The sequence below is a fragment of the Anthonomus grandis genome, chromosome 2 (assembly GCF_022605725.1).
Source record: "Anthonomus grandis grandis chromosome 2, icAntGran1.3, whole genome shotgun sequence".
Taxonomy (NCBI): Eukaryota; Metazoa; Arthropoda; class Insecta; order Coleoptera; family Curculionidae; genus Anthonomus; species Anthonomus grandis.
The window spans coordinates 13,564,226-13,582,313 of NC_065547.1; the positions used below are offsets into that span (position 1 = coordinate 13,564,226).

Below are 18,088 nucleotides of genomic sequence, written 5' to 3' on the forward strand. Positions count from 1 at the left end.
GCGGCGTCGTCAATTACCCTTTCGGAGTGGATGGTGGAAGATCGATGGGTGGAAGTTTGATTTTTGTTTTGAAGGGTTGGACGCTCGAAAAAGTCGTATACATTCTAAATGTGTCAAAATATTTTTCTCTGCTTGAAAAATATAGTTTGAGTAAAACATAAATAATAATTTAAAATTTTTAAACAAAAATAATAAATAACTAAAAACAAAAATTAAAAAAAAACTTTTTTCGATAAGCTTAGCCTTTCAAAGTGTGTTTTAGCCACGAAGTATTTGCATAAATCTAAGAAGTTAAAGGATTATATCTTTAAACAAAGGTTCTCGCTAATGCATTTGTATAATATAATATTAATATCAAAAAGAAAAAGACTATTGTAAACAAAGAAGCGGGAAAAACACATATTACTTTATTTAATTAATTTATGGGTAAATGTTGCATCATCTAAAAAATTGTAAAGTTTACTAATTATAGATCCATCATCGAGCGCTAAAATAAGTTGTATGTTATAAGTAACCCAAATATTTCTGCTATAAAAGACTTGATATAGATTGTGTGCATGACGTTAAGAGGACAGTTAAAAAGAATTTGAATTAAGTTACTATAACCTCTGCAAGAAAAGTTTGAATTGTCTAAAATTTTAATTTTATGCAAATGTGCTGAGAACCTACCATGATGAAACATTATTTTACTTATCAATGATATATTTGCCTAGAATTTGATTTTCAAATTAACCCCTTACCTAAACTCCTATTTCTGCAATTAACAATAGGTAGATATTTACTAGCTGTAGGTAGTTTTTATAAAGCTCTATATAAGCTTTATCTTATATCTGTCCTAGCTTTAATCACGTCATTATCATGGGTGACTTAAACATAAACTTCTTTAACCTTAATAACCCTTTAAATAAATGATTTGAATCATATTCTTTAACCCAAATATTGAACGAGCCAACAAGAATAACTGAACATACTAATAATGCACTCTTATCAACCCAGTTTTTGTGAGCGAACCTGATTCTGTTGTTTCTTGTGGAACATTATCAACAAAGAATTTGTCTGACTATGAGTTTTTGTCGAATATAAATTAAAATCTCCTAAACCTCCAGCAAAATTTAACACATATAGATGTTATAAAAATTTTAACTAAGAAGCCTTTCAGCATGAGTTGCATTCAGCCAACTGGTTTAAAATTCTTCAAATTAATAATATTGAAAAAAATTGAAATACTTAATGAAACTCTTTTAAACATTTTTGATATTCATGTTCCACTAAGAAATATTCGAGTTTCAAAAAAATCAGCCCCTGGCTGAATAATGAGATAGTCGCAGCACAAAAACGACGCAATGCAGCGTTGCGCAATTAAAACAAAGTCGCTCAAACGATGATCGTATAAGATATAAACAGTGCCGCAATTACTTAGTTAGGGCGGTCAGAGAATCAAAAACACAGTATATTGAATATCTATGTTCGCAAAAGAATCTAGCCAAAATGTGAAAGACTCTTTCTAATATGAATGCTAAGAAAGACTAACAAAATTTATAATTTAGCACCACACTTATCTAACCCTGATTCCATTAACAATTTTTTTGGATCGTTTTTGCAAAATATTTCTACGAAAGGAAAAAAAAGAACCGACTTTTAAAGCAGTAATAAATTAAACGAAAAATTTTCTTTTAAGTTTTCACTTTCTACTATTGAGGAAATTCATAATGCTATTTATGCAATAAAAACGAATTCGCGAGGAACCGATGATATTTCTGGCTCTATGTTAAAACTATGCAGCCCTTTAGTCGACACTTATATATTACACGTAATTAATTGTTGTATCGAAAGGCAATATTTTCTTTTTTCTTGGAATACCTCTAGCTAAATTGCTAATCCAACTTGCTTTTCCGATCTGCGTATAATTAGCATCTTGCCAGTACTATCTAACATTTATGAAAAGATTTTATACAACCAATTATATAGTTTTGTTATCGAGAGTCACATAATACCTGAAAACCAATGTGGCTTTTTAAAAGGGTCAAATACAGCCACAGCGCTTGTGTCTGTAACTGATAATATTTTGGAGTCTAACGATAAAGGCCTGGCCAGTCTCTTAATATTATTAGATTATTCTAAGGCTTTTGATACCCTGGACCATGCACTCTTGTGTTCCAAACTGCATTATTATGGGTGCTCAGATGCTTCTTTAAATATTATCTCATCTTTTCTTAATAATAGATTTCAGAAAGTAACATACAATGGAACTTCTTCTTAAACCCTTAGTATTAATTTTGGTATTCCTTAAGGCTCTATTTTATCTCGTTTGCTTTTTATAATATACACCGCTGATATTCTTCATTCTACTAATTTCTGTACAGCTACCACCTTTGCTGACGATACGCAACTGATATATCATATTAATGTTTTGATTATATTGATATAAATTATATTTGACCTTGCAGATCGGAATAGTGCTGAAGTTATTGAGCAATGAAAAAAGATATACAAAAAGAAGTAAAAAATACGGATAAAAACATTGGAACTATACGTAAAAGGAATATTTTAAATAACTTTTGTTTATTATAAAAGGTATCCCTATAAACATTTGATTATTTTGCAATTAGTATAAAATTAAACTAAAAAAAATTTTTTTGCAAATATTTAATAAATACTTACGTGATTTATACGAAAATTTACGTAAAGGAAACAATAAAAGTGGACAGTAGTTTTATGGTAAACAAAAAATCCAAGAAATAAAGTTGGCATACAAATTAAAAGTAAAATAATATACTAATAGTAAAAGGTCTTATTTTATTCTTTTTTTTATTTCTATTCCCTTAAGTACTAATTTTTAAAACCCCTTATACTAAAAACAAAATATAAATAAAAAAAGGGTATTAATTGTTATATATTTAAAATAAACAAAAATAAAAAAATAGACAAAGAAAATGAAGAAAACTAAATGTAAGGAAGAGGTTTTTTAATATGGACTCCCTGATGTGTATACCTGATAGCAATTTTAAACTTTTTAACCCCTGATGATGAACACCGGGAATGTTCAAAACATGCCGGGAATTATAAAAACTTAATAATGTTTATTAAATAAGTAAAGGAAGATTGTAGGATTTTTATTTTACCTCAATTATGACATCTAATTAGGTTTTTCATTGCGCTTTTTCCTGTAGTTCTCAAAATTAGTTTTTACTCCCTTTTTGAATTTTTTTCATTAATTATTAGTGAAAAATTGCAATTTTTTTTTTCTTTGTAGTTCTATTTTAATTTTATATAAATTGCAGACTAATTAAATGTTTTTTAGGATAATATTTTTTAATAAATAAAGTTTTTTTATCATCCTTTTATTGTTCTTCTTACTACTTTTTCCCTTTTGAATTTTTTTCATTACTCAATAACTTAAGAAAATAGCCATCAATGATAACTCTAAGCATCACAGAAACAAAAAATTGGGTTGTTTTATGTATTTATTTGACCTAAGAAATTTTCCGAAAAGCGTAGGAAACTAACCAAAGATAATGATTCTTATGTCCTGTGTTTATTATTTTACTTTGTACTTTTATCCTAATTTTGCATTTTGTTTTATTCATTTTTATTTATTTTATTTTTTTATTATTGTTAAATCCTGAAAATTCAATTAAAAAATATTAATAATAAGTAAAGTTTTTTTTTTGACATAAACTCAAACCCTGGTGTCTATAACTGATACCAATTTTAAACTTCTTATCCCTTAAAGATGGACACCACTCTGTTCGAAACAAGTCGGTAATTATAAAAATGATAGATATTTAATAAATAAGTGGAGGGAGACTATGGGATTTTCATATTACCCTTAAATTAATTATATAAAACAATTTAAAAATATTAATTAATTTAGATCAAAAATTATAAAGTATAACATATAACTAATTTGGTGAATTACACACAATCAAAAAAGAATTATTTAAAATTAAAAAGTTTTTCCAATAACTGTCATTAAACAAATTAAAATTAAAAACAATAAAATAATTAATTGTGTATAAAAATTAATTGAACCAAGGTAAGTAAAAATAAGTAAACGAAAACTACTTGAAAGAGAATAAAAATTACAACTTATAACTAGAATTAATTAATTAATGGTAGAAAAGGAATAAAAAGCAACAAAGAGAAAAAATTGCACAAAAAATAATAAAAATCTAATTGAAAACAACAGGCTTCCCTTATCTATCGACATGATATTGCTACTATTTTTTTTAGTGTAAAACCAAGTGTTCCACTATTATATTTTTTTTTCAATTTAACTTACAAAACAATAAAATATTTAATTATTTCAATTACGCATAACCAGCATAATATGGTTATGCTGGTTATGGGGATGACAAACCTTCAATAACAAAATAATATTCTATGAAAAAGTGTTGAAAACCCATTTGCCTTAGAAGTCTAAATAATAAGCTTGTTCGCTTTTAATGTAAATTAAATCTTCCACACTTTAAGAATGTTTAATATAATAAGCAAACACAAAAAATATAATAAGTTAAATTAGTTAAAATGAACATAAAAAGTTAAACCTAGAGATTTATGAGTAGGAAAACAAAAATCTTAACTAAGTTTATTATCTCCCTATGCTAGGTAGCATAATTATATTAAGATCCAAACCTTTAGATTGACCTCAACAGAATTCAGGGAGCCTTTTGTGTAAGGGATATCTCTGTAAATCTACATATTATGGCCTGTTGGTCACCTTGCATTATTAGCTTTTTTATTTTGTTACAAATTCTTCGATTTTTTTTTGTTATTGGTAAATGATGAAATACTCAATATTTAGTGGAATTTTGTAATATTTGAAATGTTGTAAAAGTTAATACACCTATCTATTAGTTTTATTTTTTGTGCTTAAATGCTGTAATTTCTTGGTGACTAATAAACGTCTTATTATTATTATTATTATTATTATTATTAATATTAATTAAATAGAATGTTTCGAAGACTCGCTTTCTTTATCTGTTTAAATAATATCTATTAGTTACTTCTTACTATAAATCCTACTTTTCCAGACAATTTCTATTCCTCAGTTTACCTGTTAACAATAATATAAACACATTAATAACTAAAAAAACTTACATAACACATGTAACACGATCTGTTTAGAAGCTTCCTGTCCTATCCCATTACTGGCGGTGCATTGATAAACACCGGCATGATGCCGATCTACCCGATCCAGGGAAAGGACCGAAGTTATAACCGTCTGGTCCCCTCCGGGCAACAAGTTATTCTTCCTGGACCACGTTATTTTCGGGACGGGATTGCCTTCGGCTTTGCATTCCAGGATGACCGACGTTCCCTTTTTTACTTCAACCCGACCGTTTGAGGAGACGTAAGTTATTTGGGGAGGAACTGGAAAAAAATATGTTCCATTACATGATATCATCCTTGGTTTACACTAAAGAGCAAAATTTAATAAAGGGATACAGGAAAGTAAAGAAAGAGGCGTTACTATTTGTTGAGCGATGTTATGATCTTTATTGGACCTTCCTTAAGTTAAAATTAAAAACTATTATGGTACGTATCTTGCTTCTGGACATCTTATGGTCATTACATAAAGATATAAAAAGAACAAAAATATAAGAAAGTGGTTCACATGTAAAACAACTAAAACAGCAAAATTTAAATGTTAAAAAATAGATTGAGCCTATCTAATTAAAATAGAGTAAAGAAATCTAGCAAAATATACTTTCTAACTTTAGTGCCAATTGCTTAAAAATTGCATGAAACATGGATAATAGACATTACAATTAGGAAAAATAAAATAAAATAGGGTTTTATGAGTTTAAAGTAATGTAATATATTAAGTTTAACAACACAAGGCTTTGAGTATTACAGTCCGAATAATTTAATTTATCATCTAAAAAGTAAACATCGATAGAAATAAATTTGTCCTTCTAATCAGTGAAATAAGATATTTAAACGGAAAACATATACCATAATAGTTTTTTTTTAATTGAAGGTCTAATAAAGAATTGAAACGAATTAAAACATGCATATAAGGTAATTTTATATGTAGATATGAAGGCTTTAAAAGGACTCTTCCAGGATTTGTTTTATTTATTTAGGAGACTTCCCTCTTTAATTCATCTTAAATTTAATATGAGTTTTAAAAAATTTTTTCAAATCTTTTTTATAATTAAGCTATCTTATTTTTGAAGGGAAGTTTCTTTTACGTCCTTGTTTTTTTACATGTTTACTTTTATAACCTTCTTATTAAATGTTTCCTTTATCGTTCGTCTATTTTTTTGTTTTTTTTTCATTTTTATTTTATATTTGTCTTTAAATTTTCATTATTATTGTCTTCCTAATATTTTTTGTATAGTTATAATACTCGGAAGAAACTAAAATATTAGTTCCATTTTAAATATTTTAAGTCCTGGACTTTATTATCATTGACATTTACTGTATCCATACTGCCCTCCTAAGAAAGAAGTACGACCTTCTTTCTGACAATTTTATCAAAATTAGGTCGTATATTGCAAATTAATGGCTAAAATTTTCTGTTATTTTCTGTTTGCAGTTATGACAAATTTCCGTATGAAATTTGTCATAACTGCAAAGTTTCCACGGTTCCTAGTGAATCTTGTGGGATCTAGCTAATGCTAAGAAAAACTGTCATATTCGCACATATACGTCTGTTCCTTTTAGGACTAGTAAAACAAAAAAGAATTAGTGTCCTTATTAAATTAGTCGTATATGGCAGATACTAACAAATATTGTCGTATATTACAATTTCGCCGTGAGCTCGCGAATGTGCAAACAACATAACCTAAATTTGTGTGCCTCGTTTCAATGTTATATTAAACAGTAAGATAAGAATCGATGTTTTTTTAATATTTAGTGGTTTGATTACTGTTTTATTCTTCGAGAAATATTGACGATAAATAGATAAAGGTAAGTAGTTTTTGATTTATTTATGTTAAAAAGTGTTTCAAATCTAAAAACTTGCTACTACTAACTAGAACTTGTTTTAATTTGTTGTGCTAAGTTCACTGTATATTTTGTATTTTTGAAACAAAATTATTTTGTATATTTTATAATTGTATTCAATTTAGTACTGAAAAGTATGAAAAATTAGTCTCGGGTCTAAGCCTCTAATACGTTGTTTCATCATTTTAGCATGAATAGCAGAACTCAAAAAATCATGCAACTTGCCACAAAATCTACCATGGAAAAAAAATAAGCTAACTAGTTCGTTGGAATCGTTTGCTAATTTTTCGGAAGATTGTGATGATTCTGATAAAGACCGAGACCTTGTCTTATCAGACTTTGAAAAGGACGCGGATTTAGTCAGTAGTTCATCGGAAGACAAGATAAATAAATTCTTAGATTTAGAAGAAGACCATCTTAAAAAAAAAGACACTCCAAAAGAAAATAAAAAAATGCTAGATTCTATGATTGAAGAAGTTTCAAAAAATTTGGATGGTGCTGTTTATACAAAAAAAAGTACAATAAGGAAAAAGAAAAAGTACGATACTTCTCCTGCAACACGAAAAATAAATAGACTAAACATGAGAAAACAAAAATATTCATCTGTAAAAGAAAACTGTGGTGAAAAGTGTACAAAGAAATGTATTACAAAAATATAATAGAGGTAGAAAACAAAAAAAAAAATTGATAAAACATTGATTGAACAACATGTTGAAAGCTTTCAACCCACAGTTTCGCATTACAGACGGGAGCACGCCCCACTACGAAGATACGTGCCAAGCGATATTACAATAAGGGCAATGCATCAAGATTTTTTATTGAAGCTTAATGCTAAAATTTCTTATGAAATGTATAGAAAAGTTGTTGCCAAAATGAATATATCGTTTTCAAATTTAGGTCATAAGGAGTATTTTGACTGTGTATCATTTAGATTACATTGTATCTCGACCAAATATGAAAAAGAAAATATCTGCCAAACTTGTGAAATATGTATTATTCAAGAAACATCAAGATGCATATCGGAAAGCAAGGGAGGAGTATAAACAGGATAAAACTGCGAAAGATGGTTTATACTTTTCAGCTGACCTCCAGAAGGTACCTTTCAATTTAAAATTAAATATCTAAAATTAAATAATTAATTTTTTTACTGAAACAGGTTATTATGCTTCCTAGATGCGATATGTTTAAAGAAAATATGTTTATGCCGATAGTTATTGCATTCAACGAAACATTTGTGCCAATAGGGAAATCTCAAGAAAAACCGTTTGCCTTTATTTGGCATGAAGGTGTATCGGGAAGATCCAGAGCCGACATTATTTCAACTTTTTATAATTTTTTATTAGCCATGAGAGATGCGCTAAATGTGACCACATGGCTGGACAACTGTTCGGCCCAAAATAAAAACTGGGGATTATTTTTTTTTAACATATATAATTAATTCGAACGAAATCAACCTAAAAACTTTGAATTTAAAATATTTTCAGCCTGGGCACACTTTTATGTCTAGTGATGCTTTTCATCAAGTTGAATTAGCCTTAAAAAGAAAAAAAAGTGTATGATTTCAAAGATTTCAGCGAATGTGTTACTTTAGCCAATTCAAAAAAGGTAGTTTGTAAGTTGTAAGTAAGAAATGAATATAAACAATTTTTATACTTTTTCGGGTTTAACCTCCCAATATAAACTAAAGAAAATTAACCCCTATTTACAAGATATGGTTTTTGTTCAGTTCGAAAGAGGAAAAAGATCTTTGAATTATAAAACATCTTTTTCAAAAGATTTTCGGTCCTTGAATTACCTATTAGCCAAATATGAAACAGGGCCCTTACCTCACCCTAATCAAAAAATTTGTGACAGGGGTATATCCAAAGAAAGAAAAAGTAACATTTTCACTAAAATTCAAGGGTTGATTCCAAAAAATCGTTTACCATTTTGGGAAAATCTCGTAGAAGCTGAAACAGAAGTAGCTCTAGATTGACTCAAATTAAAGAAAATACTATTTTTTAAAGAATAATATTTTTTTGTAATAAAATATGTTATTTTTAAAGGCTTAATAAAATATTTTGACAGATACGACATTATCTAAAAGAAATGGCGTATCTGACTTATCCTAACTGTAAGTTTTTAAACATATTCCACATAATTTAAAAAAATTATAGTTCTTAAGTACATATTTTATTTTATAACTTTAAATAATGTAACTAAAATAGTACAAACAAAAATTATATTTTTATAAAAATCACCCTCGTGTAAAAATATAAAAAGTGCAGATACGACCTTCTTTCTTAGGACGGCAGCATATTTTTTTTTTCTTCCAGATACTTAATTGATATTAAATGATAAACGAAATAATTAAAAAGAGGAACAGGAAGGAAAAAATTTAAGAAATAGGTAACTATAGAAGAAACAATTAAAAAAAAATAAAAGGTTTTCTATGTTAAACACTATAATAGAAGAAAAAAAATTAAAATATTGTTAGGTAATAGGAATCAGATTGTAAAGAAAAGTTAAATTAAAAGAGATTTGTTTAAAATGTGCAATACTATATATAATATACCTTTAAATAATTATTACTTTTATTGGGATTTTAAGAAATAAATTGCCCTTTAATAAAGACATTGTTAAAAAAAAGGAGAGCAAAAAAAAGATAGTATAAAAAATCTAAAAATACAAAAGTCACTAAATCAATAACTGCGTAATTATTATGAAAATTGAAACAGAATTTTCAAAAGTAATAATTTAAATAATATCTTGATAAGAACAATTAAAGAGTGATATTAATGAGAATTATTACATTTTTCTTTAATCTTTCGTCTATTTCTTTGTTTTTTTTTTCATTTTTTTTATTTCTTTCAATCGGCTGCATTTTGTCGAACTTTTGGATATTTTTCATTTAGTTTTTATTTTACATTTGTCGTTAAAATTTGTTCATAAGTAGTTTCTTCCTTATATTATTTTTATGTTATTCTAGCCACTCTTTTTCAATAGCTTAGCCTATTTTTTATTTTTCTATTTTATTTGTAATTTTTAAGTATTAAGTCAGAATTTCCTCTTAAATAGTATCCTTATATTTTAAATTTTTATTTCATGAAATTAAATGCTAAAAAGGTCTAACGAAAAGTGAATTATAATATTTATGTTCACAGATGTTGGCAAATATTAATGCATAAATAAACACTAAAATCATAAAAAAAAACAAAAAAAAAAGAATAGGGAAAAAAGAAAATACTATAAATCAATTACTGAGTAAGAAACTACAAAAGTAATAATTTAAAGAAATCACTAAAACATATAAAAGAAATTACTAAACAAACTTTAATTGAAAAAACGGTAAAAATAAGAGGAGAAAAAAACTAAACACAATAATAATTAAAAATACTGTAGTAGCAAAAATTAACAGAAAAAAAAATGTGTTTCCTAAAAATAAACAAAAATGAGAAAATATATTAAAATGATTGGACCAATGGTTTTTTTTTCAAGATAAAAATGAAAAATCTTAAATAAAAAAACAACAGAGACAATAGACGACACAAAAATAAGTAATAAACACTAAAAAAAGTCATAAATACTCGAAAAGCTGACTAAGGTACTAGAAAAGTAACTATTAGAAATCGAATATTAATACTTATTCAGTTTTCCAGGCACTTCAATGGTGTTAAATAATAAAAAAAATAAATAAAAAGAAGAATAAGAAAAATTAAAAAAAGGATAATCAAAATTTAAAATTGTGAAAGGAGAAAATGGAAATAAAAAAAATAAAGTAAAACAAATCACAATCGAAAAGTTAAATATAAAGAAACATCAACTGCATGGAAAAAAAGTTTAATGGCTCAAATATTTAAAAAAAAATACATAAACAAACACTGACATTATTTTAAAAAATATAGTCAGAAAATACGGTATATCAGAAGAAAAGAAAAAATAAATTAACAGGGAGTTTTTTTTAAATATAAAGTACTATAAGAGTAAAAAAGCTCAATAAAGTGAAAAATAGTATAAATGTAAAATATATAGAAAAAAGAAAAAATAAATAAAAAATCTCTCTTGAATAAATATTATTTAACTTTAAAATTTTAAGGAAGAACTGATTTGACCCTTAATAAAAACACAAAATAAAAAACAAACAAAAGGAAAATATTTACTATAAATAATAAAAATTATTATTATTATAATTAATTATTACTATAAATATTAAATTATAGTAAGCAGAAAAAAAGTACTCGCGTTTTATCACTGCATAATTATTATAAAAATAAAAATATAAAAAAGCAAGCAATAAGCAATTACAATTACAAAAGTAATAATTTATATAAAATCATGACACGAAACAATAAAGAGCAACAATATTTAAATAGAAAATAAAATATACAAAGGCCTTATATATATTGAAAATTTTAAATAAAACACTAAAGTATAAACTCAAATGTAAGATGGTAAAAATCAAAAAAAGTGGAAAAAATAGCTAAAACAAAATAACTACTAAAAAATTAATAACAAAAATAAACAAAAAAATGTTTGCTCCAAAGTATACTAAGATTAAACAAAAATTAGAAAAATGTAATAGGACTATTTTTGTTTTTAAATTAAAAATGAAAAACTAAATAATCTTTAATAAAGGAACAATAATGAAAATAAACTACAACTTGTTTTATTAAAAAAAAATAGCCGAACAAAATAAAGACCAAACAATAAAAAATCATAAAAGCTGACTCAATAATAAAAAAAATAACTACTTGGAAAAAAATTTATATAAATTTAGTTTTAAGCACTTATATAATATTAAATAATAAAATAATTAAACAAAAAGAAAAATAAATAGGAAAAAATTTTAAAAATGGATATTTAAAGCAGAAAACGAAAATTATAGTAAAAAAATACAATCAAAATTTAAATTATATAGAGCAACATCAACTTCATAAAAAAAAATTTCCAGCTTAAGAATGTAAAAAAAGCATAAACAAACACTAAAATCATTTAAAAATAAAATAAATTCAATAAATAATTATTAATTGTTTTTAAGAATTTAAAATGTAAATTGCTTCGGAGTAAAAATGTAATTAAAATATAAATATAAAGAAAATATAGAATATTGAGATCAAAAATATACGCATAATATGACTGCGTAGTTAATATAAAAATAAACATACAACAAATAGCAAGCAACAAGCAATAAAAATTAGAAAAGTAACAAATTAAATAAAATCACGACAAGAAACTATAAAAGACAAATGGCAAGAAATATTGGAAAAATTAAATAAAAAACTTAGAAATAAAATCTAATGTAAAATGTTAAATCATAAAAAGGGAACAAAAGCAATTGTCTTAAGAAGAAAAATATAAATAAAACCTACAAAAATATTAAAATAATAAACGAAAAAAAGATAAATAAATTTTCTTTTTTAATTATTAAAAATAAAGAAAAATAAACCAATTAGAAAATTATAGGATCTGAAATAAACAACAACAATAGAAATAAATTAATACTTTTTTTAATAAAAAAAAAACAGACAATAAAAAAAGAGAAACAAAAATTAAAAATCGTAAATATTCGACTCAAATATAAAAATGTTACTATTAAAAAATATGGTAATTCAAATAAATAACAATAGAATACAGTACATATTTACTCAAAACGTATATAAGTGGATTTGTTATGAATACAAGATAAAACCCAAAATATAAATAAAGGAATAAATAATAAGTGTTATTGACTGCATAGAAATAAGAACTACAATTTTGAAAAATTAAAATTAAATAAAGTTTGACAAAAAATAAGGAGTAAGACAGACAATGGCAATAAAGAAGCAACTTCACAAAAAAAATTGTGTTTAACAACTTTAAAAAAAATATGAATAATGAAAATGGAAACCAAAAAATAAAAGATCTAAAGCAAATTTAGAAATACATTAAGGAAATATAAGATGTCAAACAAAAATAAACTCAATAAAGAAATCTTTTCTTTTTATTTCAAATGCAAATTATTATATATATTATTAAATTATCTTCGTTTATTAGCAGAGAAACTGCGTCAACTTTACTAGCTTAATACATAGCAACTCTAATTTTAAACACCTTGTAAATAAAAAAAATATGAATATAATTCCCGTTGCCTACAGCAAAATAAAATACTGTTTTTCCCTTTAAAAAAAAACAAAATCTTATTTTCTATTAAAATGCTTAAATCCCCATTTTCAAAAGCCCCATCCCCGTATCAAATTAAGTGTTAAGACTAGCAATACATAAACGGAACCGTAGAATATTATTCGAGCATCTCAAAGACATCCACGCTTTGACATTGTGCAACCGAGTGTGGCCCTTTTCAGCCCCGATTCCCGCGAATTTAAATTCACGCCACGCCTCTGAGATTTGCCGCATGCATGGAGGGACAAAGGGAATATTATCGGGGCTGAGTGAAATTATGAGAAAGGTGGGGTGAAGAGTTTCAGGGGCCACCGCACTCACCTAATACTTCCAGAGTGTGGGTGATTTCACGGGGTTCCAGGGTGCCGATTTGGCATACGTAGTCGCCGGCATCTTGTGGACCGACCTCGCGGATTTCCAGATTGAATCCGTTTATTAGTTGGACTCGGGGGTCGGGGGAAACTTTCACTGAACCTGCTGATAGGACTGCTATGCCACGTTTCCAGGCTAGAATATATGGACCTGGAATAAAGTGGTTTAAATGGATTAATTATTTAGGTTTGTAAACGTTTTGTTGTGGTTTCAGTCCACAACATGTCTAATAAACATTTGCCGCAACTTATAGTAACCTACAAGATATATAAGGGTTGTATAAAGGTAACAAAGATATATAAGCAAGTTTTGGGGTTTTATAAAATTACTCTAGTAATATTTTATGTTTATAGTGTTACTGTAACCTACAGATACATAATGGGGTGATATAGCGTTTTCCATCACTAATTTATAAAACTTTTAGTAACTGTTACTTATGGTAATTTTAAAGAGTCTATATAAGGTTTGCCGTAACCCTATTTATATACCTCGGTTACCTTAGTTATATAGGAGTGTTCTTGTTTACTCTTATAAAAGTTAGTGTTTTTCAAATTAAATTATATCACTCTTAGTGATGGTTGTCCCCTTTATAAAACTTAATAAGCTTTGGTAACACATTTTACCCTTATATACCCTTAATGACATAACCTTACAAAAATCAAATAAGGAATTTATTTTTTTACTTTATTATGATGTAAATAATAATAAGGTAACTATGTACCTACTTAACAAGCGAAAATTAGTTTATAGTTGTTGCTATTAAATATGAGTTATAATTGGAAAAAAAATTAAATTTAGCACTTCTTTTCGTCGCAAAGTTGCGAAAAATTTTAGCAAAATTCTGACTGGTGATGAAAAAAATTTTTATCCGAGAAAGAATATGTAAACCCTATCAGTTTAGCGAAGCATCCACAATATATGGAGAAGAATATATTGCAAGCAATGTACACAATTTGTCACATTTAATTGATGATGTGAAGAAGTATGGCATTTTATCGTCTTTTTTATCTTATCCATTTGAGAGTAAGTTATATCAGACCAAAAATTTACTTAGAAATGCACGGAATCCTTTGATACAGGTAGCTAAAAGATTAAGTGAAAGTGACAAGATTATTCCTGAAAGTGATCCCATAAATAAATAGTATCCCATTTTAAAAGAGGAAAATAATGGAGGAACATTACTAACCCCGACAAGACATGGAACCAATTTTTTTATCAAATTGAAATAACTGATGATTGTACACTAAATACCAGGTTCAAAGATAAATGGTTTTTAACAATTGAAAATGAAATTGTCTCTACTGAAAATGTCATTATTAATAATAATGGAGAAACTTTAATTTTCGGGTCTTGTTTAAAATATATTTATAATTTTTTTGAGACTCCGATAAGTCATCATTTTTAAATATATATATTTCCGACTGTGAGGAAAAAGATGAAAGACTCTACTCTTTAAATAAAATAATGTAAATTAGTTTGTATCAAGAAAAACCCAAACTCATTTGTATTTATCCCGTTATTACATACCTTAAAATAAATATATAAAACATAATAATATATAAAAATATATACAAAAAATAAATAAAACATCTAATAAAATTAAAAGTTTTCTTTATTTACATTGCACTTTATTCATTTTATTTACATTACATTCTATTTTACAGATATCCTACAGCAAAAAAACGTTTATGATTAAGCACTTTTATTCTATTTCTTCTTCCTTATGCTCCTCTGGTTTTTTTACCTTGCATTCTTCAGCTAGTAGGTTAAAATCTGCTTGTGGGATCCGGCCAGCCTCCATTCTGTTGTTATTCGTAATTCTTTTTTTTTGGAAGTAATTCTTCACCTAGATTTTGTGATCTTTTTATATTCTTAGAGCAACCTAAGCTTTGGAAACTTTCACTACTGTCACTCTGCTCTTCCATTGTACTAAGTTCGAGGTCAGCAGCTTTATACGATAAGAATGTTTGCCTTTTCTTGGTGCAGGGCTGAGGAATCCAGTCTGGCTCAGGTCTTGAGTTGCCATCTTTTATTATTTTAAAAGGGGACCTTTGGCTCCAGGCTCCCTTGTTTTACTTTTTTCTTTAGAAAATCCCTCCTGTGTAATTAATAATTTACTTTTTATTAATTACATAGGAGGGATTTTCTTTTAAAGACAGTTATTAAAATTTAATTGTAAATAAGGTGAGTAGTAAGAAAATATACTTAATTATGTTAAATAAAACTTTAGTTAGCTGAGGTCTCGTATTTATTAGGAAAAAATCAAATTTGGTCAAAACTTAATTATTTGAAGTAAAGTGAGTGTCTTTAATTTTTCTATTCGCGGCACGTCTTGCGTGCCTGTATTCATAGGGTTATATAAAGGTGTCTTATAGGTCGTTAAGTTATATACCATCACTAATAGTTATTTAACAGCTCTTTAAGTGACATAATGCTTTTGAAATGGTATATAACGTTACTTAGACTTCCGCCATGATTGTTTTGAAAAATAAACATAAACATAAAAAAAGAAGTACCGAAAAATCAATATATTTCACTTATTTTGTAGAAATTCATCACGATTTTACTATTTATGGTTCAACTATTTCATGAAACAAATACACCCGACAATAAATTGTGTAATATTAAAAAAATTAAAGGTTATGATTTCATTAATATCCAAATGCAATATAAAAAATATTAGGTATTTTGATGACCCCTATATTTTTTCGAAGTGAATTAGTTACATTTACAGTAAAAAATCATTCGGACATACATTTTTAGATACAAATTATTCTTAATTCCATTATCTCAAGGTAATAAATTATTTTCTGTCTCCTCCATTTTTAATTTGTTATACCTAGTATATCATGATTCTCATGTCACCATAGTGACAAGTCATTGTATTATTGTTTTTGAGACGCAGAAAAGAACCACAACGGTATGCCAATATGTATAACAGAGAAAAAAACATATTTATATTTAGAAACATCTGACAAGACGTGAAAAGTGACATATGACAGAAAATAGTGATAGAACTATTTTGAACACTCTTATAGGCAAAGTATATAAGAGTAACCACAATATTTTCAATACTAGCTTATATTGCTTAAGTTTTTTAAAGGTTCTTCTGGTAAGTTTTATAACGGTTACGGAAATAGTTTGGTTACTGTTGACTCACAACTTAAACGTTTATAACGTTACCAAGTATGGGTTGCCGATACCCTTATAAACTCCCCATTTAAGCTCTTTAACAGGTTTATAGGAGTAACGGAAATATTTCGGTTACTATTTATATAACTGTAGGGTATATAAGGAAGGTGATATAACAGTTGCGACAAATATTATAAAACCAAAAAAGTTTATTGGGCGTTATGTTATTACGTATTAGATTAAGTGCCTTATTTTTATTAAAACGCAATGTCATGGCTCAAAGTTCTGATTAAAATAACTCTGCTTATTCGATTTATTTGAAATTTATCTTGCATCGGACCATTGGCACGTTGCAATTTGCTAGTACTCTTGTTTTCTGACGACAAAATCCCTGCTTCGCCTGGTCATAATATTTTAGCATTTCTACCGTTTGTTAAGGTCAGAATTAAAACACTCAACTTATTTATTTCTACACATACTACTAAATAAAATCACTTAAGGCCACTAGAAATACCTATTTACGCCGTATTTGTTTGCTACTATTTAGATCAGATTTAAATATCGTGCCAATATTCCGAGCTAAATTGCACTAATCTTCCGGCAGATTCCTTATACAGGGTGTTCGAAAAATAGATAAGAGATATTTCAATGGGTGATTCCTTGTAAAAAAAATATTAGAAAAAGTTTCTATAAACATGGGTCCGGAAATGCACAGTTTTCAATAAAAATAATTAAAAACAGTGTGTCAGAATTACTAATAAACGAATATAGAGTACCTCAGGGAACTGTTTTAGTCTCCTGTTATTTCTGTTCTAAATTAATGATATCGTAAATGTTATAAGTGGTTAAAGTGGTTATAAGCGGTAAAATAGAGCTTTTTGCTGACCACCCTTTTTATATATTAAGTGCCTTTCTTAAATAAAGAAGTGGTTCACGACGGACTTGTTTGTTTAATTCACCTATGAAAATACAGTCCACAAATAACCCTTGCTGTTCCCAGCAGCAGAAACACAACACAATTTGGTGATCCAGCAGCGGAGCAGCAACAAACATTTTTTGGTCGCATCGAGCGGATTTCAAGATTTTCCGGCGATACAAGTACAATTTGGGAGGTCAGTAGCGACAACAGGTGAAGACAAATACCAAGGCCGCCTCTACAACGTCAACAAACAATTTGCAAGACAAAGGGACAATTTACCCATAAGTATCCTTTTTAAACAAAACCAGGGATTAGAGGTGAGCCTTTATTCATCACTTTGCATGTCATTATTGGTCAATCACGGGAAAAGAAGTGCTTCTGTAATATCGAATTGCAGTTCCAGCTGAGTGGCTTCGCCCGCATTATTGTATTGAACAATAGTCAGTGCTAGTGTTAACAGAGGCGTTAATACTTATTAATCGCATTCCAATTCATATATTACATTCATATTTACATTATATTTATCTTATCGCATATAGGCTAAATCTTAGCATAGCCAATTAGAATTTGTAA

At 27.1% G+C, this 18,088-nt stretch overlaps 1 protein-coding gene across 1 annotated transcript in view; it reads right to left on the minus strand.

Annotated features, from left to right (window-relative positions):
- The window catches only part of LOC126733584 (limbic system-associated membrane protein-like), a 607,444-nt gene that overhangs the window by 97,393 nt on the left and 491,963 nt on the right, over window positions 1-18,088 (minus strand). The window contains exons 4-5 of the mRNA XM_050436933.1: window positions 13,414-13,614; window positions 5,101-5,373 (exon numbers count right to left, since the gene is read on the minus strand). Coding sequence (XP_050292890.1) covers window positions 5,101-5,373; window positions 13,414-13,614 — 474 coding nt within the window. The remainder of the gene's footprint in view (window positions 1-5,100; window positions 5,374-13,413; window positions 13,615-18,088) is intronic.